This window comes from Acomys russatus, chromosome 2 (genome assembly GCF_903995435.1).
Source record: "Acomys russatus chromosome 2, mAcoRus1.1, whole genome shotgun sequence".
Lineage (NCBI taxonomy): Eukaryota > Metazoa > Chordata > Mammalia > Rodentia > Muridae > Acomys > Acomys russatus.
Window position 1 is genome coordinate 717,744 of NC_067138.1, and position 27,263 is coordinate 745,006.

At 54.1% G+C, this 27,263-nt stretch overlaps 1 protein-coding gene across 1 annotated transcript in view; it reads left to right on the forward strand.

Moving 5' to 3' along the window:
• Positions 1 to 27,018, forward strand: part of Tln1 (talin 1) — a 31,605-nt gene extending 4,587 nt beyond the window's left edge. The window contains exons 2-57 of the mRNA XM_051157162.1: positions 1,288 to 1,450; positions 1,753 to 1,850; positions 2,158 to 2,287; positions 2,389 to 2,541; positions 2,719 to 2,861; positions 3,265 to 3,392; positions 4,050 to 4,110; positions 4,849 to 4,953; positions 5,145 to 5,300; positions 6,810 to 6,911; positions 7,044 to 7,120; positions 7,757 to 7,937; positions 8,091 to 8,204; positions 8,311 to 8,419; positions 8,619 to 8,827; positions 8,943 to 9,041; positions 10,032 to 10,199; positions 10,382 to 10,676; positions 11,235 to 11,401; positions 12,186 to 12,314; positions 12,747 to 12,863; positions 12,964 to 13,077; positions 13,239 to 13,373; positions 13,509 to 13,637; positions 13,788 to 13,890; positions 14,007 to 14,215; positions 14,495 to 14,614; positions 14,791 to 14,988; positions 15,160 to 15,299; positions 15,450 to 15,543; positions 15,624 to 15,713; positions 15,823 to 15,945; positions 17,613 to 17,756; positions 18,172 to 18,333; positions 18,531 to 18,671; positions 18,760 to 18,941; positions 19,036 to 19,168; positions 19,743 to 19,844; positions 19,925 to 20,095; positions 20,183 to 20,332; positions 20,438 to 20,539; positions 20,615 to 20,734; positions 21,815 to 21,961; positions 22,080 to 22,246; positions 22,338 to 22,521; positions 22,612 to 22,737; positions 22,831 to 22,947; positions 23,784 to 23,969; positions 24,055 to 24,162; positions 24,604 to 24,709; positions 25,023 to 25,147; positions 25,261 to 25,386; positions 25,520 to 25,582; positions 25,696 to 25,878; positions 26,385 to 26,513; positions 26,621 to 27,018. Of these exons, the coding sequence (XP_051013119.1) occupies positions 1,321 to 1,450; positions 1,753 to 1,850; positions 2,158 to 2,287; positions 2,389 to 2,541; positions 2,719 to 2,861; positions 3,265 to 3,392; positions 4,050 to 4,110; positions 4,849 to 4,953; positions 5,145 to 5,300; positions 6,810 to 6,911; positions 7,044 to 7,120; positions 7,757 to 7,937; positions 8,091 to 8,204; positions 8,311 to 8,419; positions 8,619 to 8,827; positions 8,943 to 9,041; positions 10,032 to 10,199; positions 10,382 to 10,676; positions 11,235 to 11,401; positions 12,186 to 12,314; positions 12,747 to 12,863; positions 12,964 to 13,077; positions 13,239 to 13,373; positions 13,509 to 13,637; positions 13,788 to 13,890; positions 14,007 to 14,215; positions 14,495 to 14,614; positions 14,791 to 14,988; positions 15,160 to 15,299; positions 15,450 to 15,543; positions 15,624 to 15,713; positions 15,823 to 15,945; positions 17,613 to 17,756; positions 18,172 to 18,333; positions 18,531 to 18,671; positions 18,760 to 18,941; positions 19,036 to 19,168; positions 19,743 to 19,844; positions 19,925 to 20,095; positions 20,183 to 20,332; positions 20,438 to 20,539; positions 20,615 to 20,734; positions 21,815 to 21,961; positions 22,080 to 22,246; positions 22,338 to 22,521; positions 22,612 to 22,737; positions 22,831 to 22,947; positions 23,784 to 23,969; positions 24,055 to 24,162; positions 24,604 to 24,709; positions 25,023 to 25,147; positions 25,261 to 25,386; positions 25,520 to 25,582; positions 25,696 to 25,878; positions 26,385 to 26,513; positions 26,621 to 26,746 (7,626 nt within the window). The 5' untranslated portion in view covers positions 1,288 to 1,320 and the 3' untranslated portion in view covers positions 26,747 to 27,018. The remainder of the gene's footprint in view (positions 1 to 1,287; positions 1,451 to 1,752; positions 1,851 to 2,157; positions 2,288 to 2,388; positions 2,542 to 2,718; positions 2,862 to 3,264; positions 3,393 to 4,049; positions 4,111 to 4,848; positions 4,954 to 5,144; positions 5,301 to 6,809; positions 6,912 to 7,043; positions 7,121 to 7,756; positions 7,938 to 8,090; positions 8,205 to 8,310; positions 8,420 to 8,618; positions 8,828 to 8,942; positions 9,042 to 10,031; positions 10,200 to 10,381; positions 10,677 to 11,234; positions 11,402 to 12,185; positions 12,315 to 12,746; positions 12,864 to 12,963; positions 13,078 to 13,238; positions 13,374 to 13,508; positions 13,638 to 13,787; positions 13,891 to 14,006; positions 14,216 to 14,494; positions 14,615 to 14,790; positions 14,989 to 15,159; positions 15,300 to 15,449; positions 15,544 to 15,623; positions 15,714 to 15,822; positions 15,946 to 17,612; positions 17,757 to 18,171; positions 18,334 to 18,530; positions 18,672 to 18,759; positions 18,942 to 19,035; positions 19,169 to 19,742; positions 19,845 to 19,924; positions 20,096 to 20,182; positions 20,333 to 20,437; positions 20,540 to 20,614; positions 20,735 to 21,814; positions 21,962 to 22,079; positions 22,247 to 22,337; positions 22,522 to 22,611; positions 22,738 to 22,830; positions 22,948 to 23,783; positions 23,970 to 24,054; positions 24,163 to 24,603; positions 24,710 to 25,022; positions 25,148 to 25,260; positions 25,387 to 25,519; positions 25,583 to 25,695; positions 25,879 to 26,384; positions 26,514 to 26,620) is intronic.
• The last annotated feature ends 245 nt before the right edge of the window (positions 27,019 to 27,263 follow it).

Consider the following 27,263-nt stretch of genomic DNA (forward strand, 5'->3'; position numbering starts at 1 on the left):
CTCTCCCAACCTCTTTATCTTCTGCCCTTTCTGACTTACCTGGGTCTCAGATGCCTTCTGTATGGTGACACCCGCCTGGTTCCCACCTTTCCCCCCCAGTCCTGCTTACCCAACTCAGCCTAGCAAGTTTTCCAGGTGGGGACTGGGAAGCTGCATTCCCTGCCTTTCTTGGTTAAGAGATACTAATCCCATAGTGCACTGGGCCACATCATCAGCCGCCGGGCAGAACTGTCCTCCTGGACCTGTTTCACCCTGCTGCTCATGGTGGCTTCTTTAGCCCGCTGAGAAGCAGTGGCTGGAAGGTAGAGGAAAATGGGAGCTGGAGTTTCAAATGGTGAGGTGCACTAGGTGCCTAGTGAAGGTGGAGAGCTGTCTGAGGAGGGCTTGATGAAGAGAGCACACGAGCTACAGCAAGACTTCAGGGTCGACTTGGTGGCTTAGAAGGACCGCCGACTGAGTTTAAAAGTCTCGGCTCCTTGTCTTGATGGCCTTGAAACTTTCTCCTCTCCAAGGTCATTTCAGAGCCTCCTAGACAGAGAATCATAGTGCTGCCTTGACTGCACAGCTCACTGGGAGACCCTGCATGTATCGTTCAGGGTGGAAGAGAGCAGGACCCTGGAGTGTTAGCAACAGGCTGCTTGCAGGATTCAGAAGCCCTGGGATTCTGCATTTTTGCCAAGAAGAAGGCAGAAGCTCTGAGAGGGAAGGTCATGTCCTGGGGTCAGGACAGCACTCTGAAAATCCCAGGGCAGAATAGGAGACAAAGAAAAGGGAAAAACTGACCCCGGAAAAGTAAAAAACAAGGCAGAGGCGGGGTTGGGAAAAAGGTGAGCAGGAACAAGAGGCACTTAGAACCAGAAAGCACAAATTCCAGTGGTACAGGCTAGACAGTGTCCTCAGGTGACACTGCATTTCAGGCCTGCTATTGTCCTCTAGAGGCCAGCCTCTCTGGGATGTCTTAAATGGTCAAGACTAGCTGTCTTTCACCTTTTGAAAGTATTAAATAGGACAAACAACCTACTACGCTGCTGTGGTGAGTGCCTTAAAAGTCCTCTTTTTGGAAGCCTGGTGTGGCGCACGCCTTTAATCCCAGCACTCGGGAGGCAGAGGCAGGCGGATCGCTGTGAGTCTGAGGCCAGCCTGGTCTACAAAGGGAGTCCCCAGGATAGCCATGGCTACACAGAGAAACCCTGTCTCGAAAAACAAAAAAAAAAAAAGAAAAAAAAGTAGTCCTCTCTCTGGGACGCCAGTGAGGATATATTCTAACGCTCTGGTGCCACTGGCCAGGTATAACCAGGCTGAAGAGCAGAAGCCGCCGCCATGGTTGCGCTTTCGCTGAAGATCAGCATTGGGAATGTCGTGAAGACAATGCAGTTTGAGCCATCCACCATGGTGTATGACGCCTGCCGCATAATTCGGGAGCGGATCCCAGAGGCCGTGGCTGGCCCTCGTGAGTCTGGCTGCCTAGGTGGCGGGCGGGGGACTGGGGGGGGGGGTGTGACACAGAAATCCTCCACCTCTTGATCTTGGCTCCTGCTCTTGAGGCAGTGTCCCCTCGCCTCTCAGGCCTGGGCTCCAAGGTTTCCTCTCCTCTTCAAGTCCAAGATCATGGACAAAATAGTTTACAGAGGCAGTGGTGTGGCTGTTTGGTGGAGGGATAAGTCTAAGGTGATGGAGAAAAGAGTTTACAGAGGCAGTGGTGTGGCTGTTTGGTGGAGGTGTAAGTCTGAGGTGATCCACCTTCTCTTCTAGCCAGCGACTTTGGACTATTTCTGTCAGATGATGACCCCAAAAAAGGTATATGGCTAGAGGCTGGGAAAGCCCTGGACTACTACATGCTCCGAAATGGGGTGAGTATCTCCCATCAGTGACCACCCCCATCTTCGACTGCTATCTCACTACCCGGTAACCCATACTGGTCTCTGCCCCTCTTCCTCTTCCTCTTTTGCCCTAGTTCCTTCCCTAACCCTGGGCTTTGCACACGCCAGGCCAGCACACTCCCTGCATACCCATGTGGCTTTCCCTGTCAGGTGGTCAAAACACCCTCCTTTTGGATGAGCCACCGTAGCCTTCCATTCAGTCATCTCCTTCCTTCTCCTTGGCTGTGTAAAGTGAACTAGTTGGAATGGCGCCGACCATCTCTCCCTGCTCCAACAGGACACCATGGAGTACAGAAAAAAACAGAGACCCCTGAAGATCCGCATGTTAGATGGAACCGTGAAGACAATCATGGTGGACGACTCCAAGACGGTCACTGACATGCTCATGACTATCTGTGCCCGAATTGGTAAGGGGTCTTGGTAGGGCAAAGGCCTGGCCCAGGAGGTCCCAACTCTGTCAAAAGGCTTTTGTGATTGAGGAGCTCACCAAGCCATCCCCGTCCCCTAGGCATTACCAACCATGATGAATATTCACTGGTTCGAGAGCTGATGGAAGAAAAGAAGGACGAGGGGACAGGGACCCTAAGAAAAGACAAGACCCTGTTGCGAGATGAAAAGAAGATGGAAAAACTAAAGCAGAAACTGCACACAGATGACGAGCGTAAGCAGAAGTAGAAGGGTCCTTGGACGCGTAGAAGAGATGAGGGCAGCCATTTATTTCCTATTTACCCTGAGTCATGGAGCGATGAGGAAGGGCAGGTGGTGAAAAAGTGAAAACCCAGACACTAGGCAGCAAGGAGCCCTGTGGGGTTGGTGCCAAGGGTATTCTGTGTTCCAGTGAACTGGCTGGACCATGGGCGGACACTGAGGGAACAGGGAGTAGAAGAACATGAGACACTGCTGCTGCGGAGAAAGTTCTTCTACTCAGACCAGAATGTGGATTCCCGGGACCCTGTGCAGCTGAACCTCCTTTATGTGCAGGTATGGGAAGAGTTGGCTGGGGGTGGGAGGCAGGGCAGGGTCTACAGGGATAGCCCAGCATCCGTAGGGCAGGGCAGGGTCTACAGGGATAGCCCTACATCCATAGGGCAAGGCAGGGTCTAGAGGGATAACCCTGCATCCGTAGGGCAGGGCAGGGTCTACAGGGATAGCCCTGCATCTATAGGGCAGGGCAGGGTCTACAGGGATAGCCTTGCATCCGTAGGGCAGGGCAGGGTCTACAGGGATAGCCCTGCATCCGTAGAGCAGAGCAGGGTCTACAGGGATAGCCCTGCATCCGTAGGGCAGAGCAGAGACTACAGGGATAGCCCTGCATCCATAGGGCAGGGCAGAGACTACAAGGATAGCTTTGCATCTGTACATTTGTTCCCTCCGTGTTCTCCAGGCACGAGATGACATCCTAAATGGCTCCCACCCTGTCTCCTTTGACAAGGCCTGTGAGTTTGCAGGCTTCCAATGCCAGATCCAGTTTGGACCTCACAGTGAGCAGAAGCACAAGCCTGGCTTCCTTGAGTAAGTGACCCACACCTACACCCTGTCAATGGCTTGGGGCCCCCTACCATGTGACCTAGATAGCCTGTCTGCACCCCAAGCCTTTTCCCCCTATTTCCTCTTCCAAGGTATGAAGATTTGACACCCAGAGGTCACCCCTCTTTCAGCCGCCTTTTTCTCCTACTGGCCCCTCAGTGTGTGAATGTTCAGTCCTCTGCCCTTTGCCCTGTAGCTTGTTTTTGGTTGTTTGATTGTTTTAGAATCTCTAAAGAGTTTGTTATATTAGCCAAAGTAAAATAGGACATTTTTCTTGTGGGGAACTTTAGATTAAAAGGTTCCCCAGATCTCATTCACTGGTATTTCTCAGGGTCCAAAGACTTTAGCAAGCCTTTCTTGGGTTCCTAAGTCCATGGTCATCCCTCTAGGGAGCGTCCTCTCTTCTCGGCTCCCTTTCTTTCTCAGAAAACTAAGCCTGCTGCTTCAGTTTCCTGTGCCCTCTCCTCACAGAAGGCACAGAGCACTCCGGAGCTCTCGTATGAGCCAGTGCAGACCAAGTCCCTCAGTCCTTCTCAGAGATGATGCTGTCCTAGTCATCTCCTCAGACCTCTAGGCCCACGCGCATGGCCCACAGGCCCCTGGTGCTGTCACCACATGCTGACCCTCCCTTTTCTGGTATAGCCTGAAGGACTTCCTGCCCAAGGAGTATGTGAAGCAGAAGGGAGAGCGTAAGATCTTCCAGGTGAATGGGGGAGGGGAAGTGTCTGGGAACCTGGGAGCTTGGCTGCTGAGTGGCCCACCACCTCCTCTCCGTCTCTGCTCACCTCACTTCTGCCCTCCAAGCTGTCCTCCCGTCTGTCTTATGCAGCGCAAGCAGAAGGTTTGGGTCTCAGTGGCAGCTCATCAGCAATTTTGCTGTGGGATTTCCCCTTTGAGTTTTTGCATTTTGTTGGAGACAAGGTCTCTCACTTCAGGCCCAGGCTGGCCTCAGACTCACAGCAGTCCTCTTACCTCAGCCTTCTGAAATTGGGGTTGTGGGTATTCCTTACCATGCCTGGTTCAACTCAGGGTTTCCTTGCCTCTAATGTGGGGTAATGGTGCCTGCGCTGTGGAAGCCAGATAGGAGCATCTGGGCTATTACAACCGAAACTACTGTGAAATGTAATCTTTGTCCACCTGTAGCATGTCATCCCCACTCTGAATACGCAGCCCCAAGCACCTCTTTGAACTTTGATGGTCCTGGACCCTTCTCCTCCTCAACTCCCTTGTCCTGTCTCCAGAACGCCTCCGAGTTTCTTAGCCATATTTCTTATGTTGCTGCTTCTGCGCCTTAGCCAGCCCACATCACATCTCCTCATCTTGCCTTCCTAACCCTTCTGTGTGCCCGTAATACTCTGTTGTTCCAGCTAACATCCCAGCTTGACTCCTTCACTGAAACACTGTCCCCAGGTTGCTAACATTCCCTGTTCCCTGCTTGAAGGCACACAAGAACTGTGGGCCGATGAGTGAGATTGAGGCCAAGGTGCGCTACGTGAAGCTGGCCCGTTCCCTCAAGACTTATGGCGTCTCCTTCTTCCTAGTCAAGGTGGGTTCTGACCCTCTCACTGCCTTCTGTGTGTCTAAACTCTTGTCCTTTTCTGTCTCCGTGAACTCCTCTGACGCAGCCTCATCTTTCCCAGCAGTTCCCAAGAATGTCCCTCTTAGGCTTGTCCTGTCGGTCAGCCCTCCATTACAACCACGTCCTCTGTAACACCAACTCCACCCTCTGTCTCACAGGAAAAGATGAAGGGGAAGAATAAGCTAGTGCCCAGGCTGTTGGGCATCACCAAGGAGTGTGTGATGCGTGTGGATGAGAAGACCAAGGAGGTGATCCAGGAATGGAGCCTCACCAACATCAAACGCTGGGCTGCTTCTCCCAAGAGCTTTACTCTGGTGGGTGCTGGGATCCCATTGGGAAAGGGCTTTGGGAATGTCCAAGAGGAGCAAGTGCAGGGGTCTTTGAAGGGTGGGGTGCAGTGAACATGGCTCTGGAGAACGAACCAAGTATGTGAGAAGCGGAGGCTAGAGTGGATCGAGGGACTCCAGCAGGTGGGTGGGGTGTGAGTGGAACGGGTGATGTGCATACTTCTTAAACCCGGCGGAGGCTTGGAGACGGAGCTGTTGCCTTCCTATTGCTGTGATAAAGCAGCATGGCCAAGGAGCCTGTAAAAGGAAGAGTTTGTGTGGGCTTGTGGTTCCAGCAGGATGAAAGCCCATCCCCCATCACAGTGGGGCAGGTGTGGCCTTCACATGCCTGAGACTGGGGTGGGGTGGGGGGCCATCTCATTCAAACCACCACAGGGGAGTGTATCCTCAGTGATAAGGCTTTTGCCTAGCATACCAAAGATGGGAGTTCAACTCCAGTGCCACAAAATAAGTAAAAAAAGAACTTTTGGTTTGGTTTGGTTTGGTTTGGTTTTTGAGTCTTTTTTTTTTTTTTTTCCCCTCCAAGACAGGGTTTCTGTGTAGCCTTGGCTGTCCTGGACTCGCTTTGTAAACCAGGCTGGCCTCGAACTCACAGTGATCCATCTGCCTCTGCCTCCCGAGTGTTGGGATTAAAGGCGTGCACCACTACACCTGGTCCGATTTTTTTTTTTTTTTTTTAAAGAAAAACAAGTTGGGCATAGTCATCCATACAGCCCCAGCACTTAGACTGCAGCAGGGGGATTGCTGTGAATCTGAGGCTAGGCTTGAGTAAGTGGCGAGTAGCAGACCATCCAGTGCTATTCAGTCTCAAAAGGAGAAAAACAGAAAGCAAGCTGGCAGAACGTAGTCTAGCCAGCAGGCGGAAGTTGCATGGACATAAGGAAAAGCTACAGAAGGACAAGCCCCCCCTGTTCCAGCAGCTATTGCCCTCGGCCTTACAGTTCCGAGGTTAGGAGTTGACAACTGAGTGCCAGATGGTGGCAATAGAAATGGCAGGTGCTGGTTTTCTACTTTGGTTCCCTTTGCCAACCTCCAGGACACTCATGTAACAAACATGCTGATGTCCTCCCAGTTGTATCCTCTGGGGACGAGTAAAGAAAGCTTCTATTTGTTTTGTGTTTTGTGTTTGTTAGTTTTTGAGACAGGGTTTCTCTGTGTAGCCTTGGCCATCCTGGACTCGCATTGTAGACCAGGCTGGTAGACCAGGCTAGCCTCGAACTTACAGTGACCGGCCTGCCTCTGCCTCCTGAGTGCTGGGATTAAAGGCGTGCACGCGTGTATATGAAGCTGTAGCAGAAAGGCCACTGCTTAAGCAAAGCATCCCCTCTAAAGAGGCAGATACAGAAGTTAGTGGGCCAGCTTCCTGAAGGCTGTAGCATAGATGTTACCTACATCAGGGGACTTCAAGCCTCTCCTGCCCATTTCCACCCTGGGTGGGTCCTTGTCCCCTGCTCAGCTCCCACCTTGTCACTGTAGGACTTTGGAGACTACCAGGATGGCTACTACTCAGTGCAGACGACTGAGGGCGAGCAGATCGCACAGCTCATTGCCGGCTACATTGACATCATCCTTAAAAAGGTGCGTGCTTCCCAGCCTGAGCACTCCTTGGCCTTCAAGCCAGCCCTCTAGAAACAGGACCCAAGTTCTAGAAAATGGCTGACTGCCTCCTACTTAGCTGCCTCAACTCTTCTTCCCTTTTTCTTCTTACAGAAAAAAAGCAAGGACCACTTTGGGCTGGAGGGAGAAGAAGAATCTACTATGTTGGAGGACTCCGTGTCTCCTAAAAAGTAGGAAGGGAGTTGGGCTGATGCCACTCCTTGAGTAGGGAAAGAAAGGGTTGACTGCAGGGAGTCACTGGGTGGTGGACATCCTTAGAATGGTTCTTTACTTTCTCTTCTTTTATAAAGATGTGCTTTATTTTTAATTGTGTAGGTGAAGTCAGGTGCTTTCAGGCCAGAACAGGGTGTTGGGTCCCTGGAACTGGATTTCCTTGTCCCCCAGAACAGTGGTTGTGAGCTGTCAGACTTGGGTTCTAGAATTAAACTGGTCCTTGTAAGAGCAGCAAGTGCTCTTAACTATGAGCCTTCTCTCCAGCCCATGGGTCTTTGACTAGGCTCAGGCTATATGACTTTATGAACCTTTGATCAGCAGCTCTCAACCTGTGGGTCCTGACCTGTGGATATCGCATATCATGTGCCCTGCATACTAGATGTTTACATTATGACTCATAACAGTAGCAGCGTGACAGTTAGGAGGTAGCAGTGACTAACTTTATGGCTGGGGTCACCACGCACGAGGAGCTGTGCTGATGGGGTCACCCTGCACGAGGAGCCATGTTGAAGGCTCCCGGCACTAGGCAGGTTGAGAAGCCCTGCCTTAGGCCCTAGGCCTGCTGAGATCGTGGGTGCTCACCCTGTCACCAGGTCCACGGTCCTGCAGCAGCAGTATAACCGAGTGGGGAAGGTGGAGCACGGCTCTGTGGCTCTGCCCGCCATCATGCGCTCCGGGGCCTCTGGGCCTGAGAACTTCCAAGTGGGCAGCATGCCACCTGCCCAGCAACAGATTACCAGTGGCCAGATGCACCGAGGACACATGCCGCCCTTGGTAAGAGTGCTGCCGCCTCTGCCGTGGCACTCAGGTCCCTCCCCCAAGTGTCATAACCAAGCAGTCTTTGGTCCTCCCCTCCCCAGCCTCTGGCTTTATCTGTGCTCCTTCTTCTAAATTCCAGTTTCAGTTACTCTTCCCCTTATCTTTTAGACTTCAGCCCAGCAGGCGCTCACTGGAACCATTAACTCCAGCATGCAGGCTGTGCAGGCCGCCCAGGCTACTCTGGATGACTTTGATACTCTGCCCCCTCTTGGCCAGGATGCTGTGAGTATGGGATAGAGATGAAATCAAGTGATTTCAAACTGAGACCAAGGAACAGAGAGGGATAAGTAAGCCAGAGCAGACCTAAGGTTTTGCCTTCTTCCCTCAGGCCTCCAAAGCTTGGCGTAAGAACAAGATGGACGAATCAAAGCATGAGATCCACTCCCAGGTGGACGCCATCACAGCTGGCACTGCCTCCGTGGTGAACCTGACAGCAGGTAGGCTGGACGTGAAGGGGCCGGGAGAGTGAGTGTGTACAAGCATAGTGTGCAGACCTCTCGGTGTGTGACTGCCTGAGCTCACTGTGCAAGGCTGTGTGCGTATATACTCTGAAGCACACACGCGGCTGACTGCATTGGTGCCTCCCTCACCCCATCACCATCCTATCTCGGTTCTTCCTCCACTTCCTGTTCTCAGGAGACCCTGCGGAGACAGACTATACTGCGGTGGGCTGTGCAGTCACCACGATCTCCTCCAACCTGACGGAAATGTCCCGTGGGGTGAAGTTGTTGGCTGCCCTGCTGGAGGACGAAGGCGGCAATGGCCGACCCCTTCTGCAGGCAGCAAAGGGCCTTGCAGGGGCCGTGTCAGAGCTGCTCCGTAGCGCTCAACCAGCCAGTGCTGAGGTCAGGGCCCACAAGGTTGGGGTGAGGGTGGAGGAAGTGTGACCTGGGAGCTCATGAGACCTGCAGGCACATGGCCAGACATCAGCAGCTTCTGACAGGCGTCCCCTCTCCACAGCCCCGTCAGAACCTGCTGCAGGCAGCTGGGAACGTGGGCCAGGCCAGTGGGGAGCTGCTGCAGCAAATCGGGGAAAGTGACACTGACCCCCACTTCCAGGTTGGTGATGTACCCAGCTCCCAGAACCCCCACTGCTAGGAGGTAATCTCTGATCTAAAATCCAGATCTTAATCCCTCTTTCTGTGAATTAGCCTGTCCAAACCAGCCTGATCCTGTTTCCAGGGATGATACTGAGATATCTAGTCTCTTGGGGGTGAGAATTCAGAACCCCTAAATGCACATATAATGTCCTAGTTCACTTTGGCCTCATGATGATGATCTTAGCCCTGATTTCCCTGTACATAGTCATGGCCCCAGCTTTGAGCTGTCTCAGACACCCCCTGCCACACTGATGATGATGTCATAGTCATGGCCCCAGCTTTGAGCTGTCTCAGACACCCCCTGCCACACTGACGGTGCTGTTCCTCTAGCTGCCCCTCCCCCTACCCTAGGCAAGTTGCCACAGCTGACTTTCCATCCTGGATTTCCCATGCAGATGTGTGTACCCAGAGGGGCTGGGGCTCGAACTCCCCCCGATTCCCCTACGGTAACGGCCTCTGGCCTGGGCCTTCCCAGCTTGGTCCTCTCTGAGCCGCATACACTCGCTTTCACACCTCTCCCTCAGCCTTCTAGGGGACAGACATGATGAGAGATGGGGAGGCCTAGCCTGGCAGGGTTGGAGAAGGGAGATCAGATAGGCTAGGACAGGGCCTTGCTCCAAAGACTGCAGGTTGACTACTTGCATGGAGACAATGAATCGCCCATCCCATGTACCGCCCACTCCTTCCTCCCTGACAGTGTCCGAGTGTATCCGCCTCATGCGTCTCTCCCTTGGTATAGACTTTCTCTTTGGTGAGGGTATGTTCTCGGTGAGGGTCTCTCCTTCTGGGTGCTCAAGGCAGAGGGTCTTGGGGTAGGTTCTGAATGCTTCTGCGTATACTGTCCTCTGATTGGAGTCCGTGGGAATAATGAAGCTGCTTACGCCTGTGAGAAGCATCCATGGACCCTAAGCTCAGGCTCAGATCTTGCTGGCCACTCTTTCTCTCACAGGATGTTCTAATGCAACTAGCAAAGGCAGTGGCGAGTGCCGCAGCTGCTCTGGTCCTCAAGGCCAAGAGTGTAGCCCAGCGCACAGAAGATTCGGGGCTTCAGACCCAGGTTATTGCTGCAGCTACACAGTGTGCCCTGTCCACTTCTCAACTGGTGGCCTGTACCAAGGTGAGCCCAGATTTGCTGTGTCCTGTGCCTCTGGCTAGTGCCGTCACACATTCACACATCTCATTTCCTCTCTGACTCATGGGGCCTCCTCATCTCGCCCAGTGACTATTGTGAAGACACAAACACCCCATTACACGACTTCTTTCTCCTGCCCACATGTCTGCAATTCTGTTCCCCTATAGGTGGTAGCGCCTACAATTAGCTCACCTGTCTGCCAAGAACAGCTGGTAGAGGCAGGGCGACTGGTGGCCAAGGCTGTGGAGGGCTGTGTGTCTGCCTCCCAAGCAGCTACAGAAGATGGACAGCTGTTGAGAGGGGTGGGAGCAGCAGCCACCGCTGTCACCCAGGCCCTCAACGAGCTGCTGCAGCACGTGAAGGCCCACGCCACAGGGGCCGGGCCCGCTGGCAGATACGACCAAGCCACTGACACCATCCTCACTGTCACTGAGAATATCTTCAGCTCCATGGGCGATGCTGGTAAGAGCACTCACCTCCAGGGAGACACAAGCCCCAGCGTGCTTACCCCAAGCCCGCCAGACATTGCCTTACAGACCCAGACACCCCAGCTCTAAGGATCAGCACGGTGACCTTCTAGCTGTGTAACTGTGGCTCATTGTTGAGTCTGGAGCCTCCACTTCCGCATTGGTAAAGCAGCAGTATTAGCCTTGTTCTGTCTTCCTTGGGGCGTTTAAAGAAGATACCAAGTTACACACAATGATAGGTGGCAAGTTGCATGGTTAAAAGCTAGTCTTGAAAACACGGAAGAAGAGGGGGAAATTAGCCTTCTCCACTTCACCTTCCTGTCTCTTCGTCTCAAAATACATTTACTAGAAATGCCAGCTGGAAACTGCCCCTCCTCCCATGAGAATTCACTGCGAGATCTGTTCTCCAAGATCTTAACCCAGAAAACTGGAGCTCCGAATCTCCTGAGGCCTTTGCCAGTCTCTTCTCTGTCCCGGAAAGCCCCACTGCATTGTTGGCCCCGCTCCCCCTCCTCCCATCCTCTTTCTTACTTGAGGGCATCCTGTGTTCTAGGGGAGATGGTGCGACAGGCTCGCATCCTGGCCCAAGCCACCTCAGACCTGGTCAATGCCATCAAGGCCGATGCCGAGGGGGAGAGTGACCTGGAAAATTCCCGGAAGCTCCTGAGCGCTGCCAAGATCCTTGCCGACGCAACCGCCAAGATGGTGGAGGCCGCCAAGGTACCGACCTTGCGTGGGACCTTAAAGGGACGTAGAGAGAGGTCCAGGTAGGACCTTGTCTGCTGAGAAGACCTAACGAAAGCAGGAAATAGGAGAGAGGAGGTCAGGAAGCCCCAGCTCCCAGCCTGCAGGTGGGCCACTAACCAGGCTCCCAGGCCTGGGCCTCCCAGCCCACTCTGACTGTACATGTCCGCACACTTTCTTCCTTCATGGTGAAGGTCTGCTGTTCCCATGTTTCTTGTGTTGCTACCATATCTACTTGGGGTCTTGTCTTGGTCACCTGTGAATGCAGATAGCCTTAGCTGCTGTTGTTTTTCAGTTCCAGGGGTCTCCACCAGCCATATAGAACAAGATAACATTAGACACTGACACAAGGTTCTAAAGACCATCATGGAGCCCCAAAGGTCCATGGGCTTTGCAGCTGCTGCAGATTCCCGAGATCCCTTCTCCAGAGAAAGCCGTCCTCTTTCCAGGCCACCCTGCTCACCCTAGGCTATGTAGAATTCTGAGGCTTCTGTAGGGAGAACAGCAAGAAAACAGGCACAGTTCCACTAAAGGACTCACATGCCAGTGGAAATTAAGTACCCTGGGGCCCCTACTCCACACCCACCCTACCCTGCTGTCCTTCCTGAAACAGTTCTCAGCTCTCAGCAGTTACTGCCTTGGTGCAGGTAATTCAAAATTAGGTCAGAAAAACAGGTGAGCGTTAAACTGGATTTAGAGGGGTCAAACAAGACTGTTTTGAGTTTAAGTGGTGGTGTTTGATGACCGTCTCTCCTCTCAGGGAGCAGCTGCCCACCCTGACAGTGAGGAGCAGCAGCAGCGACTGCGGGAAGCAGCTGAGGGCCTTCGCATGGCCACCAATGCGGCCGCGCAGAACGCCATCAAGAAGAAGTTGGTGCAACGCCTGGAGGTGAGGCCGGCCAGTCTGGGCTGGCCGGAGGTGGGGGCCAGCGCCTGGAGGTGAGGCCAGGCAGTCCAGGCTGGGCGGAGGTGGGGGGCCGTGCCTAGAGGTCAGGCTGAGCAGTCTGGGCTGGGCGGAGGTGGGGGGCAGTGCCTAGAGGTCAGGCTGAGCAGTCTGGGCTGGGTGGAGGTGGGGGGCAAGGTCTAGAAATCAGGCTGGGCAGGCTGGGCTGGGCGGAGTTAGGGGCGAGGGCAGTGCCTAGAGGTCAGGCTGAGCATCTGGGCTGGGCAGAGGTTGGGAGGTTAGGAATAAATGCTGAGATGCAGTGAGAGGATTGAGCAGGAGTGGATGGATAAAGTCAGTCTTTCCTTAGGGTGTAATGTGGGCCAGGTAGGCCAGGGCCTGGGAACACCTGGTCTTCTAATTACTCTGTCCTCCCAGCATGCAGCCAAACAAGCTGCAGCCTCTGCTACGCAGACCATCGCTGCAGCCCAGCACGCAGCCTCTGCCCCCAAGGCTTCTGCGGGCCCCCAGCCCCTACTGGTGCAGAGCTGTAAGGTAAGGCTCCAACGGGTGTGTGGGAGTAGGGAGGACAGAGCAGAGATGTGGTACTCTCCTTGTTTCCAGAACATGGTACTCATGGTGTTTTGATCTACAGGCCGTGGCAGAGCAGATTCCATTGCTGGTTCAGGGGGTCCGAGGAAGCCAAGCTCAACCTGACAGCCCTAGTGCTCAGCTCGCTCTCATTGCTGCCAGCCAGAGTTTCCTGCAGGCAAGACCCTCCCCATGTTCCCGTGACCTTACATCTTCCATGATCTGAAGATCTGCTAGTAGCTAAGGCCAAACCTCAGTGCTTGCTATGTCCTGGCCAGTGTCTGTCGGAAGGCTGGAGGGAGGGCCACACACCTTATTTGCATATCTGTTCTCCAACAGCCAGGTGGGAAGATGGTGGCTGCCGCGAAAGCCTCAGTGCCGACGATTCAGGACCAGGCTTCCGCCATGCAGCTGAGCCAGTGCGCAAAGAACCTGGGCACTGCCCTGGCAGAGCTCCGCACCGCTGCCCAGAAGGTATGGGAGCTGTGTCTCACTATGAAAGCTAAGGCCCTGCGTGTAGACTCCTGGGAGAGCGTGCGCAGTGTGGTGTCTAAGAGGGAGGGTGTAACCCGAGGCCCGGGGTACGTAACCCCTGCTGCTCGCCGTCAGGCCCAGGAGGCATGCGGACCTCTGGAGATGGACTCTGCACTGAGTGTCGTACAGAATCTAGAGAAAGACCTGCAGGAAGTAAAGGCAGCAGCTCGGGACGGCAAGCTTAAACCCCTGCCTGGGGAAACAGTGAGTAGTCTTCCACCACGCCCTCACTCAAGCCTGGCCGTCTGCTCAGCTTTGCTATAGAACCCTCACCTACACTGCCAGCCCCAAGAGCCTCCTCCAATGCCCTCTCGCCTCCTCCTCCTCCTGAGCCTTCATCCCCCTCATCTGCAGATGGAGAAGTGTGCCCAAGATCTTGGCAACAGCACCAAAGCAGTGAGCTCTGCCATCGCCAAGCTGCTGGGGGAGGTTGCCCAGGGCAATGAGAACTATGCAGGTATGTGGGGGGCGGGGCTAGGAATGGGGTACATACATGATGGGGATGTGGAGAAAGGGGGGCTTGTTAGAGGGCAGGGCTGACGGAGCAAACCCCTCTTCTCCACGTGTCCCCAGGTATTGCAGCTCGAGACGTGGCAGGTGGACTGCGGTCACTCGCCCAGGCTGCTCGGGGCGTAGCTGCGTTAACGTCAGATCCTGCAGTGCAGGCCATTGTGCTTGACACAGCCAGTGATGTTCTGGACAAGGCCAGCAGCCTCATTGAGGAGGCAAAGAAAGCAGCTGGCCATCCAGGGGACCCAGAGAGCCAGCAGAGGCTTGCTCAGGTCAGATGTTGGGAAAGGGCTCATGCCCACCCCACCCCTCGCTTAGATCCCACCCTGGCAGGACACACACACTTCCCATCCATGTGTCCTCAGGTCTGCTGGTGGATGTTAGACTTAGGCACAAACCTGGCTAACTCTGACCACAGTGTGTTAAGCTACAAAAGTTCCTTTCTTTGTTGAGTTTCAGGGGCAGGACAGCTGTCATCTCCTATGTCCCAGTGTGAAGCGAAGGCTTTCCCAAACTATTCCCTTTGGCAACCCTGTTCTTTCCCACTTCAGGTGGCTAAAGCAGTGACCCAGGCACTGAACCGCTGTGTCAGCTGCCTGCCTGGCCAAAGAGACGTGGATAATGCCCTAAGAGCGGTTGGAGATGCCAGCAAGCGACTCCTGAGTGACTCGGTAGGAGGAACAGGCATGCCTGGCACGGGAGAACTTTCTGTTTCTTCTCCGTGGACCCTGCCTCCCCAGATCTGTCCCCTTTCATATCCCCAGGTTTGGTGCCCGCCTTCCTGGCCTGCCTCTCCCAGCCTCTCCTGATGCCCACTCACCTGTCTGACTTCCCTCTGACCCTGCAGCTTCCTCCCAGCACTGGGACGTTTCAAGAAGCTCAGAGCCGGTTGAATGAAGCTGCTGCTGGATTAAATCAGGCAGCCACAGAGCTGGTGCAGGCCTCCCGGGGAACTCCTCAGGACCTGGCTCGGGCCTCCGGTCGATTTGGACAGGACTTCAGCACCTTCCTGGAAGCTGGTGTGGAGATGGCAGGACAGGCCCCGGTACGAAAGGGCAGAGGATGCAATTGAGAGCACAGTGGGGAGCATGGGGTAGTCAGAGGCTGCGTCTGCTCCTGGCTCCCTCCCCTGCAGTCTAACAGAATTGAGTATTAGGAGAGAAGTCCATTTTAGAGACAGCTATGACAGGATAATATACACCTTCCCCTTTAACAGAGCCAGGAGGACCGCGCCCAGGTGGTGTCCAACTTGAAGGGCATCTCCATGTCTTCAAGCAAACTTCTTCTGGCTGCTAAGGCCCTGTCCACGGACCCTGCTGCCCCCACCCTCAAGAGTCAGCTAGCTGCAGCTGCTCGGTAAGCAGGAGCTGGGGAGTCTGGCCGCAGAGGACATATCTCATGAGGCTTGCAGTAGCAAAGCAAAAGAAAACTCCATGCAGTCCCACCTACACGGGACTCACGGAAGATGGCCTACTCACTCTGTTCCACACTCCTCCCCCAAACCAGGGCAGTGACAGACAGCATCAACCAGCTCATCACCATGTGCACCCAGCAGGCACCTGGCCAGAAGGAGTGTGACAATGCACTTCGGGAGCTAGAGGTGAGCCGTTAGCATGAGGACAGGCTGAGGAGCTGGGGCTGAGGGCCAGTCTCAATTTCGTGTCACTTTCCCCTACACAGACGGTCCGAGAACTCCTGGAGAACCCCGTCCAACCCATTAACGACATGTCTTACTTTGGTTGTTTGGACAGTGTCATGGAGAACTCAAAGGTTAGTGGGGTGGGGAGCTCCAGAGGCAGGGACAGGAAGGTGGACTTAGCACGGACACACTGGTGTCAGCAGACGTGGTCACAACCTCCTGACACCCTCTCTTCCCTAGGTCCTAGGTGAGGCCATGACTGGCATCTCCCAAAATGCCAAGAATGGAAATCTGCCAGAGTTCGGAGACGCCATTGCAACAGCCTCCAAGGCTCTCTGTGGCTTCACTGAGGCAGCTGCACAGGTGCGTCCCCTAAGATGGACCCTGCAACAACTCCTGCTCGCCATGCCCTTTCTCCCTTTCAAGGGTATAAATCAGGACACTAGTGTGAGATCTGGGTCCCCTGTAGGGGAGGGAGGCAGTCATCAGAAGTTGCTGAACACCACCAGTCCAGGTTGCTGTGACCCTGGTCTGAGGACACTGACCAGCTGTGAGGCCTTTTTAGTGGTGCTGGGATTGAACTAGAGTCTTGTGGCCCGTTAGGCTGGCACTGTACCACCGAGCACACTCCCCACCCACGGAAGCACGCTCTAAGTTACAGGAGAGGGAGGGTCAGGTGCACGGTCTCCTTTAACCCTAGCACTGTGCAGAGGCAAGGCATCTCTGCGTTTGAGGCCAGCCTGGTCTACGTAGTGACGCATAGTGAATCCCAGGTGACCCTGTCCCAAAAACACAAAAACAGAAACCTCCTGGGAATTTCTTTCCAGGTGCTGCTTTTCCTAAAAGCCTACCATTCTCCCTCACCCATCTCCCTTTGCCCTGTTATCCTGGGTCCTGGGTATCCTGCTCTAAGTAGCTTGACTTCGGTTTTTTGTTTTGTTTTGTTGTTGTTGTTGTTGTTGTTTTTTAATTTAAAAAATTTTTAATTTAAGCTCTCTTTTGTACTCTGTCTCTTCTGTCTGTCTGTCTGTCTCTCTCTCTCTTTCTCCCTCTTCTTGCATGGCAGCCAAGAACTGCTCTCAATGGACCTGCGTTTATATACTTTTTAAAAATGTATTTTATATGTATGCGTGTTCTGCCTACATATATGTCTGTTTACCATGTGGTTGCCTGGTGCCTGCAGAGATGAGAAGATCCCCTAGAGCAAGTTGTGGTTGTGAGTCACCATGTGGGTGCTGAGAGTTGAACCCAGGTCTTCTGCAAGAACAAGTACTCTTAACATGCCCCAGGCGTGACTTTAAAGTCTTCCTGGTGTTCGTTGTTGTTCTTGGTTTTTTGTTTTTTGTTTTGTTTTGTTTTGTTTTTTCTTATTTTGGGGGAAACATAGAAGAAAAAGCAAAGCTATTCTGTGTTGATTTAAGAACAAATTAAATATGATGTCTTCGCATTATAAAAATGGTAAATGCTGTACCCACCTATTGCCAAAGCTTGGTGGTGCTATCTACCTTCATGGCCTTATTGTTCTAGAATTGTCTTTTATTTCTTTCCTCTTTTTGAGCAAGATAGTTCTTTGCTGGCCTCAAACTCACTACGTAGAGTAGGCTAGCCTTAAACATGCATACACTCCTCCTGCCTCTGTGTGTGCGTGTGCCTTTCAAATATTTATACTGCTACTTAACAGTGCGCTATACTTTGGACTTTTCATTCTGTGATCTGGCACACACACACATACTTGTAAACCGAAACGAAGTCTAATAAGAACAGTTCTTATTTTCCTGTGTACCCCAGGCAAGCTTGCCATTCACACTCACCGGCTTTTCTCCTAGGTGCTGGCATCACAGGCCAGCGCTGCCATACCCAGCCCATCTCTCTTTGTAGCCTTCTGAAATGTTTGCATCAGTTTAACAGAATGAACACTTGCCTTAAGCAGGGTGACTCTGGTTTGTTGTTACTGCTTCTGTGCACACAGAACTCAGGAAGCCTGTTCTACACTAACCCCGCTCCCCTCCGCCACTGTTCTGTCTCCCCAGGCTGCATATCTGGTGGGTGTCTCTGACCCCAACAGCCAAGCTGGACAGCAAGGACTGGTGGAACCCACCCAGTTTGCCCGTGCAAACCAGGCAATTCAGATGGCCTGTCAGAGTTTGGGGGAACCTGGCTGTACCCAGGCCCAGGTAATGCAGGAGAGCAGGTACCACGGGCAAGGCTGAGAAAGGATGGGGAGGCTCTAGGAGGAAAGAGGGAGAGGAGGCACGTGTGAGGGAGGAGGAGGAGGAGGCGCGGTCCCACCATCCACACAGCGCTTGTTGACTGTCTCCTGCCACGTCCTGGCGCTACGGTCACAACTTAGGCATATCTGAGCTCTTTCTCTCACTTGCCCCATTTTGATATTTCTGTGTTACTGTATTTATTGTCCGTTTCTCCCACCCCCAAGTCCAGTTCATCCTTAAGCATCCTTTCTCCCATGTCTCGACTCCATACAGACTGCGAGGGCACTGTCCTCCACCCTCCAACTCTGACGTGGCTCCCCTTAGGTTTGCGTTCTTTCTTCCCGCTCTTGTCACAGCTTTTCCATGTCTGTCTCCTCAGGTATTATCTGCAGCCACTATTGTGGCCAAGCACACTTCTGCGCTGTGTAACAGCTGCCGCCTAGCTTCTGCCCGGACCGCCAACCCTACTGCCAAGCGCCAGTTTGTACAGTCAGCCAAGGAGGTGGCCAACAGTACAGCCAACCTCGTCAAGACCATCAAGGTTTCAAGTGTTTGAGTTTTCAGGTTCCTAGACCCATCCCACCGTTTCTGCCTGAGCCTCCTGGTCGTTCACTAGGGTCTCTTGCTAGAGCCCCCTGTGCTTGCCTGTCCAGACTCAGCAGTCCTCGAGCCCGTGATGGGGGCCTGGGTTTCACTGTGTCTGCCCACTGCGTCCTGAGGCTCCCTGTTCACTTCCAGGCACTAGATGGGGCCTTCACAGAGGAGAACCGTGCCCAGTGCCGGGCAGCTACAGCCCCTCTGCTGGAAGCTGTAGATAATCTGAGCGCATTTGCATCCAACCCTGAATTCTCCAGCGTCCCTGCCCAGATCAGCCCTGAGGTGAGGCAGTGTGGCCGAGAACTGAAGAGCCACTTCATCTGTGTGAGCGTAAGTCATGAGACTTGACTTCCGCCCCCTCTCTCCTCAGGGCCGAGCCGCCATGGAGCCTATTGTAATCTCTGCTAAAACAATGCTAGAGAGTGCCGGGGGGCTCATCCAGACAGCTCGGGCTCTGGCAGTCAACCCCCGCGACCCCCCACGCTGGTCAGTGCTGGCTGGCCACTCGCGCACTGTCTCAGATTCCATCAAGAAGCTGATTACCAGCATGAGGTACTGAAGGGTCTATATTCCAGATTTGGGGGACAGGATGAGGTAATAGCCTTTAAGGAGATGTCTTTATGTGGAACCTGTGCTCTGTCTGCAGAGACAAAGCCCCGGGGCAGTTAGAGTGTGAGATGGCCATTGCAGCGCTGAATAGCTGCCTACGTGACCTCGACCAGGCGTCTCTTGCTGCTGTCAGCCAGCAGCTCGCTCCTCGTGAGGGGATCTCTCAGGAGGTGAGGAGAGATGTGTTCAAGCATGGAGATGGCCGGGCGCGGTGGTGCATGCCTTCAATCCTAGCAGAGGCAGGCAGATGTTTGTGAGTCCAGGACAGCCAAGGCTACACAGAGAAACCCTGTCTGGAAAAACAAACAAACAAACAAAAAATCAAAAAGGAATGGAGATGTCAGGCTCAGAGAAGGGTGTGTAGGAGGAGACGTTCCTTATAGAGCCGTCAAGGGCTGGGCTATGCTGGGGCTGGGTAAGGAGTCACATATGGAAGGAAGCCTGGGGGCTGGGCTAGAGCTCAGGGGTACGGTGCATGCTAAGCACACACAAAGCCTGGGGGCTGGGCTGGAGCTCAGGGGTACGGTACATGCTAAGTACACACAAAGTCTGGGTTCCATCCCTGGCACCACGCACATACACACAGCTGGAAGGAAGCCTGAGGGCTTGGCTGGAGCTTAGGGGTACAGTACATGCTAAGCACACACAAAGCCTGGGTTCCATCCCCGGTACCGCGCACATACACAGCTGGAAGGAAGAGTGGGGTTCTGTGCACCAGAGGGCTGAGTTGTACTTCCTCCCCAGGCTTTGCACACTCAGATGCTCACTGCAGTCCAGGAAATTTCCCATCTCATCGAGCCGTTGGCCACTGCTGCCCGGGCCGAAGCCTCCCAGCTGGGACACAAGGTACTTGAGGAGTGACGTGGGGAGTCTGAGGGGACCAATTTAAGAGAACACCTGACCCTAACCCCAGCTTCCTGCTTCAGGTGTCCCAGATGGCTCAGTACTTTGAACCACTCACCCTGGCTGCAGTGGGTGCTGCTTCGAAGACCCTGAGCCACCCACAGCAGATGGCACTTCTGGACCAGACGAAAACATTGGCCGAGTCTGCCTTGCAGTTGCTGTACACTGCCAAGGAGGCTGGTGGTAACCCCAAGGTAGTGATGGGGCCCAGGACAGGTGATTGCTAGTACAAGCTGGAAGAGCAGGAGCTACAGGCTTTCCTCACTTGTGCGTCCCCATAGCAAGCAGCACACACCCAGGAGGCCCTGGAGGAGGCTGTGCAGATGATGACAGAGGCTGTGGACGACCTGACAACAACACTCAACGAAGCAGCCAGCGCTGCAGGAGTCGTCGGTGGCATGGTGGACTCCATCACGCAGGCCATCAACCAGGTGAGGGCCAGGGTACCTGTGGGCAGAGGCTGCCCTGGGCTAGGGACTTGGGGCACAGCAGCGGTGGCCCTGACAGTTCCTCTTTGACTCGTCCTCCTCCCTCAGCTAGATGAAGGACCTATGGGTGAACCAGAAGGTTCGTTCGTAGATTACCAGACAACCATGGTGAGGACAGCCAAGGCCATTGCTGTCACTGTTCAAGAGATGGTAAGTTCGGGACATCAGAGGACTGCCCTCAGAGAGTTGGCCTGCTCAGAACACCACTTCTTCCCTCATCACTAGGTAACAAAGTCAAACACCAGCCCCGAGGAGCTGGGCCCCCTTGCCAACCAGCTGACCAGTGACTATGGCCGACTGGCCTCGCAAGCCAAGCCTGCAGCTGTGGCTGCTGAAAATGAAGAGGTAAACACGGAGGCCACTCTGCCTCCTCAGGAGCTTCCAGATCATGCCTTTGTTCCCATGGCGGCTTCCAGGGCCGCCCCACACTCCAGCCTCCAGCCTGTCAGGTGAAGGACAGCACACCTTCAAGGCCACTGCATAAACAGTGAGCTGGGCTGTGTAGACACGACAAAGGGACAGCTCAGGATCCACAGGCTTCTGCTTCTCTGGCCTCTGCCAACCCTGTGAGACCTCCACTGGGCTGAGAGTCACTTCCCTCCTTACTACTTCCTTGTTGCCAATTCATGGCGCTCATCCTTGCCTAAGCTCTTGGCTTTTCTTTCCAAGAACACGAGTAACTGGATCTTAGCAGGACACACCGAATCCCCAACCCCTCCATAAGCCCACATAGGCTGGATCATAAGCCGCAGCTCTGACTCAAATAACCAAGCCTAAGTGTGCCTTCCCTCCTCCCCTGGTGCCTGACCAGGCCTCACCATGTGGTGCCTCTCACTGTTTTCCATGTGTAGGAGGTGACTCCTGCTTGAATAAGAAACCAAAAGAGTCTGTGCTGGGAGCCTTTTCTTACAACTCCATTAGTCTGTGGTGTATGCTTCTTTTTAAAGATTATTTGTTTATTATTATCAGTGTGTATGTGTGCACTGTGTACAGATGTGCACATGTCACAGTGCACATTTGAAGGTCAAATGACAACTTTCCAGAATCAGTTCTCTCCTTCCACCGTGACTCTGAGCAATCTAAGTCAGGTGATCAGGCTCACACAAGTGTTTTACCCACTGACTGAGCTATCGCACTGGTCCAGTTTTTTGTGTGTCCTCAAAGCTTCCTCTAGATAAAGTGGAGGTCCCTGAGCACTCTTTTTTTTTTCTTTTCTTTCTTTTTTTGTTTTTTTGTTTTTTGTTTTTTTGAGACAGGGTTTCTCTGTGTAGCCTTGGCTATCCTGGACTCACTTTGTAGACCAGGCTGGCCTCGAACTCACAGAGATCCACCTGCCTCTGCCTCCCTAGTGCTGGGATTAAAGGCGGGTGCCACCACTGCCCGGCTCCCTTATAAAATCACCAATGTTCCCTCTGCTCTTCACAGATAGGTGCCCATATCAAGCACCGAGTACAGGAGTTGGGCCATGGCTGTTCTGCTCTGGTCACTAAGGCAGGTGCCCTGCAGTGTAGCCCCAGTGATGTCTACACCAAGAAGGAGCTCATAGAGTGTGCGCGGAGAGTATCCGAGAAGGTGACTGCTGACCTGGGGTGAGGGGCGGGGTTGTGTGTCTTTTTCAACTCCGGGTACTTCCCCACTGTGTCTCTGTTGTTCTCTGTAATCACCTTGCACCATATAACTTTGCCTCCAGGTCTCCCATGTCCTGGCTGCACTCCAGGCTGGGAATCGTGGTACCCAGGCCTGCATCACAGCAGCCAGTGCTGTGTCTGGCATCATTGCTGACCTTGACACCACCATCATGTTTGCTACTGCCGGCACACTTAACCGTGAGGGCGCTGAGACTTTTGCTGACCACCGGTGAGGAGGGAACTGGCCAGAGGGAGGCGGGTTGGCATGGGCCAGCGGGTTGGGACCCTGAGGAAAGCTGACCAGGCTGGGGCCTCCCCAGGGAGGGTATCTTAAAGACAGCAAAGGTTCTTGTGGAGGACACCAAGGTCCTAGTGCAGAACGCGGCTGGGAGCCAGGAGAGGTTGGCACAAGCTGCTCAGTCCTCAGTGGCCACCATCACCCGTCTCGCTGATGTAGTCAAGCTTGGTGCAGCCAGCCTGGGAGCCGAAGACCCAGAAACTCAGGTATCTACCTATCATCCCTAATTCTGTCCAAAGCCTCAACTTCCTGTTGCCCTTCCCCAGCTCACAAGCCAGGCCCCTCTTCCCACACAGGTGGTGCTGATCAATGCAGTAAAGGACGTAGCCAAGGCCCTGGGAGACCTCATCAGTGCAACGAAGGCCGCGGCGGGCAAAGTTGGAGATGACCCTGCCGTGTGGCAGCTCAAGAACTCTGCCAAGGTTGGAGGCAGCGAGGAGCAGCAGAGGGGATGGCTGCTGCACTTCCTCCAGCTCTGACCATGATCTCTACCCCCATTCCACTGCTGCCCTCAGGTGATGGTGACCAATGTGACATCATTGCTCAAGACAGTGAAGGCTGTGGAAGATGAGGCCACCAAAGGCACTCGGGCCCTAGAGGCCACCACAGAGCACATAAGGCAGGAACTGGCGGTGAGCACAAGCCCAGGGCAGTGGGTGACTAGACTGATGGGACCTCACCTGCATTCCTCCACACAGTGCTTGCCCGGGGCAGTGGGTGACTAGACTGATGGGACCTCACCTGCATTCCTCCACACAGTGCTTGCCAGGGGCAGTGGGTGACAAGACTGATGAGACCTCGCCTGCATTCCTCCACATAGTGCTTGCTCGTTACCAAACTTCCCACATGACCTCCCACCGTGCCTCTGCTGAGCTGCACTCTGGCCAAGAGTCACGGCTTAGTTCCCAGACACAGTCTCAGTCGGAACCATGACCAGCCCTGCTCTCTGTTACCCGGGATGTAGGAATAGTTGAAGGACTTGACCCACAGTAGCTACCCTAGAAAAGCATTTTGAAGCTCATAGAATCAGCCAAGCAGGGCTCATAGGGGCTCACAGAGACTGAGCCAACAGTCAGGAGCCTGTGTGGGTCTGACTTGGGTCCTTTGTGTGTATGTTAGAGTTGTGTAGGTGGTGTTCTTACGGGACTCCTAGCAGCAGGCTAGAAAGCAGGCTGTCTTGACTCCTTGACCTACTCTTGGCACCCCTTTCCTCTTTGTGGGTTGCCTCCCCCAGCCTTAATGTGAGGGTATGTGCCCAGTCTTACTGCAGCTTGATATCTCTGGGAGGCCCACCCCGGGATCTAGAGGGGAGGTGTGGAGGAGGGAGGGGAACTTCAGTTGAGATGTAATGAATGAGAGACAAGTGGAAAAGGTGGGGGGAGCTTTTTGAACACATGGATTTGTGACCTAAATCACGTGACTGTTGTCTTCCGGTCTTGGACACTGTAAAATCTTTTTTTCCCAACAGGTCTTCTGTTCCCCAGAGCCACCTGCCAAGACCTCTACCCCTGAAGATTTTATCCGAATGACCAAGGGTATTACTATGGCAACAGCCAAAGCTGTTGCTGCTGGCAACTCCTGTCGACAGGAAGATGTCATTGCCACAGCCAATCTGAGCCGACGTGCGATTGCAGATATGCTTCGGGCTTGCAAGGTAGAAATGCTGCTGGTGAGGTGGTGAGACTACAGGGTTTTGGGAGGCCGGAAGCTCTGAAGCTAACCTGCTGCTCTGGGGACAGGAAGCAGCTTTCCACCCAGAGGTGGCACCTGATGTGAGGCTTCGAGCCCTGCACTATGGCCGGGAATGTGCCAATGGCTACCTGGAGCTGCTGGACCACGTGCTGCTGGTAAGGCGCCATTGCTCCTTGTTCCCGCCTTTTGCGTGCACAGTCAATTTCCTAAGCTCCTCTCGTCCAGACCTGCCCTACCAACTCTTCCCAAATCCATTTGTTCCAAATCTCCTGTCTGTCAGGCCCCATTGTTCTTATGGTCTTTGCTTGTCCTACTCACCTCTTCTTCTTCCTCTTCTCTTGTCTCCTTTCCCCCGTCTGACCTTCCCCTAATCCGCCCTTACCATCTCTTCTCATTTGATCATTCTCCTTGCTTGTCAGCCGGTGAGTGACCCAGCCCCACTCTGCACTGTGTGTGCTGCATGGTGCACTGTGTGCTGGAGTAGGTGGAGGTGTTGGAGGGTGTGTGGAGTGCTCTGGTGAGAGTCGGGAGCTCGGTCTGCCTGGTGCCACAAATCAAGGTGGAGCCTCGGATCTGACTGTGCTCTCCATCCACAGACCCTTCAGAAGCCAAACCCAGAACTGAAGCAGCAGTTGACGGGACACTCAAAGCGAGTGGCTGGCTCGGTGACTGAGCTCATCCAGGCTGCTGAGGCCATGAAAGGTAAGGTAATGAGAGACAGGGAGGGAAGGTAAACTCTTGTCAAGGCAGAGTCTCTGCTTCCTGGTTACATGGCTCTGAGCTAGCCTGTGCTTCTAGTCCTCAGAGGTGACAGAGCCTGGAGATGCTAAGTAGCCCCCAGTGCTTCTGACCTCCCAACCCTGCCTCAGTCTCCTCCTCCCATCCTCACCCTGCCTCAGCCTCCTCCTCCCATCCTCACCCTGCCTCAGCCTCCTCCTCCCATCCTCACCTTGCCTCAGCCTCCTCCTTCCATCCTCACCCTGCCTCAGCCTCCTCCTCCCATCTTCACCCACAGGAACAGAGTGGGTGGACCCAGAGGACCCAACTGTTATTGCTGAGAACGAGCTCCTGGGAGCTGCAGCTGCCATTGAAGCTGCAGCCAAAAAGCTGGAGCAGCTGAAACCCCGGGCCAAACCCAAGGTCAGGGCTGCTCTCTCCCCTTCCACCCCCACGAGAGCAAGAGGTCTCCACCTCTGTCCCCTTTCTCACAGCCTCCCCCCGCTCCCTGCCCCACTGTAACCTTCTCTCTACAGGAGGCAGATGAGTCCTTGAACTTTGAGGAGCAAATTCTGGAAGCTGCCAAGTCCATTGCAGCAGCCACCAGTGCACTAGTAAAAGCTGCATCGGCAGCCCAGAGGGAGCTGGTGGCTCAGGGAAAGGTCAGTGCTCACACCAGGAGAGGGAGGCCACAGTGGCCATGGTTTTGTCATCCCACTCAAAACCTCAGCCTCCCAAAAGGCTTTGTGGTCAGGACAGGCTAGGTCTCAGTGGGCTCACTTCTCTTTCCTGCAGGTGGGCGCCATCCCAGCCAATGCATTGGACGACGGGCAGTGGTCCCAGGGCCTCATTTCTGCTGTGAGTGCAGAGCACGCGCTGCGTCTTTCTGGGTTGGGCAGACTTGAGGAAGCTGGACTGGATTGGATCGGAGCAAGAGGCTCACTTTAATCTTAACTCTTTGTCCCCGTTAGGCCCGTATGGTGGCCGCAGCCACCAACAATCTGTGTGAGGCAGCCAACGCAGCTGTCCAGGGCCATGCCAGCCAGGAGAAACTCATCTCCTCAGCCAAGCAGGTAGCTGCCTCCACAGCCCAGCTCCTGGTAGCTTGCAAGGTCAAAGCAGATCAGGACTCTGAGGCAATGAAACGGCTTCAGGTAAGAAACTGACCCACCCACTGTCCCTCAGCTGCACTGCTGCTGATGGAAACACCCTGACAAAAGCAGTTGAAAGGGGGCAGAGTGTATTTGGCTCACAGTTCTGGGTCACAGACCATCGTTACTGGGAGCTCAGCAGGAACTTGAAGCAGCCAGTTACATTATATTCACAGTCAAGAACCGAGAGCCGTGCACTACTAGGAAAAAGCTAGTGTTGAGCTTTTCCTACTCATAGAATCCAAACTTCCTGCCCAAGGAATAGTGCCACCCACGGTGGGCAGGTCTTCCCACATCAGTCAGTGTAGTCAAGGCGATTCCCCAGCGATAACCCATAGGCCACCCTAATCCGGACAGTCCTTTGCTGATGCTCCCTTCCCAGGTGGCCCCACAGTGTGTAAAGGTGACAGCTAACACTATCACACCCGAGAGCGTTTGTTTGCAGAGTCAAGGGACTCTCTGAACTAGAACCCTGAGCTCTCATGAGTCGCTCTTTGCTCCTTGTGCAGGCTGCTGGCAATGCAGTGAAGAGGGCCTCAGATAACTTGGTAAAGGCGGCCCAGAAGGCTGCAGCTTTTGAAGACCAGGAGAATGAGACAGTGGTGGTGAAGGAGAAAATGGTCGGGGGCATTGCCCAGGTGAGCTATTCAGAGGGACACTGTTGGGAACCCATCATGTTGCCTGCACTGTCCCACCTGCCAGTGCTAATGCATTTTGCTGAGTTGCTTGGCCCTTCCTTCCTCAGATTATCGCAGCACAGGAAGAGATGCTTCGGAAGGAGCGAGAGCTAGAAGAGGCTCGGAAAAAGCTTGCCCAGATCCGGCAGCAGCAGTACAAGTTTTTGCCTTCAGAGCTTCGGGATGAGCAATAAGGGTGTCCCTTGTATTTAAAGCAGACCCAGCCCAGAGACTGTGCCTGCCACTACCAAAGCCTCCTGGGCTGTGAGGGCCCAGCCTGCCCAGCCCCAGCACTCCCCAAAGTGCCTGCCAAACCCGGGCCTGGCCCTGCCCAGTCCGCCTGCAGCCCTGTCCTCTCTCTGACTCCAAGTGCCTTCGCACCCCTAAGTGCCTACCCCTCCCAGAGTATTAACGCCCATCGCTGCTGTACCTCAGTTTGAACCTGCCAGGCCCAGCTGCTCCAGCCTGCCAGCTGCTCCAGCCAGTCCCGGTGCCCACACCAGCTCAACTCACCCCTTTTTGATACTATATCCCCTACCCCGGTTACCTATGGAGCTTGAGGGTTGCAAACCCCAAACAGGTCACAGGTCATGCTCCAATAAAGGTGATTCTACCTACAGCTGCAGCCTGGCTTTGTGAGGAGATGGGAGATCTTCCCCAGGGGCATGGGAGAAGGGAGGAGCAAGCTCCGCCCATCGAGCACTTTTCTCC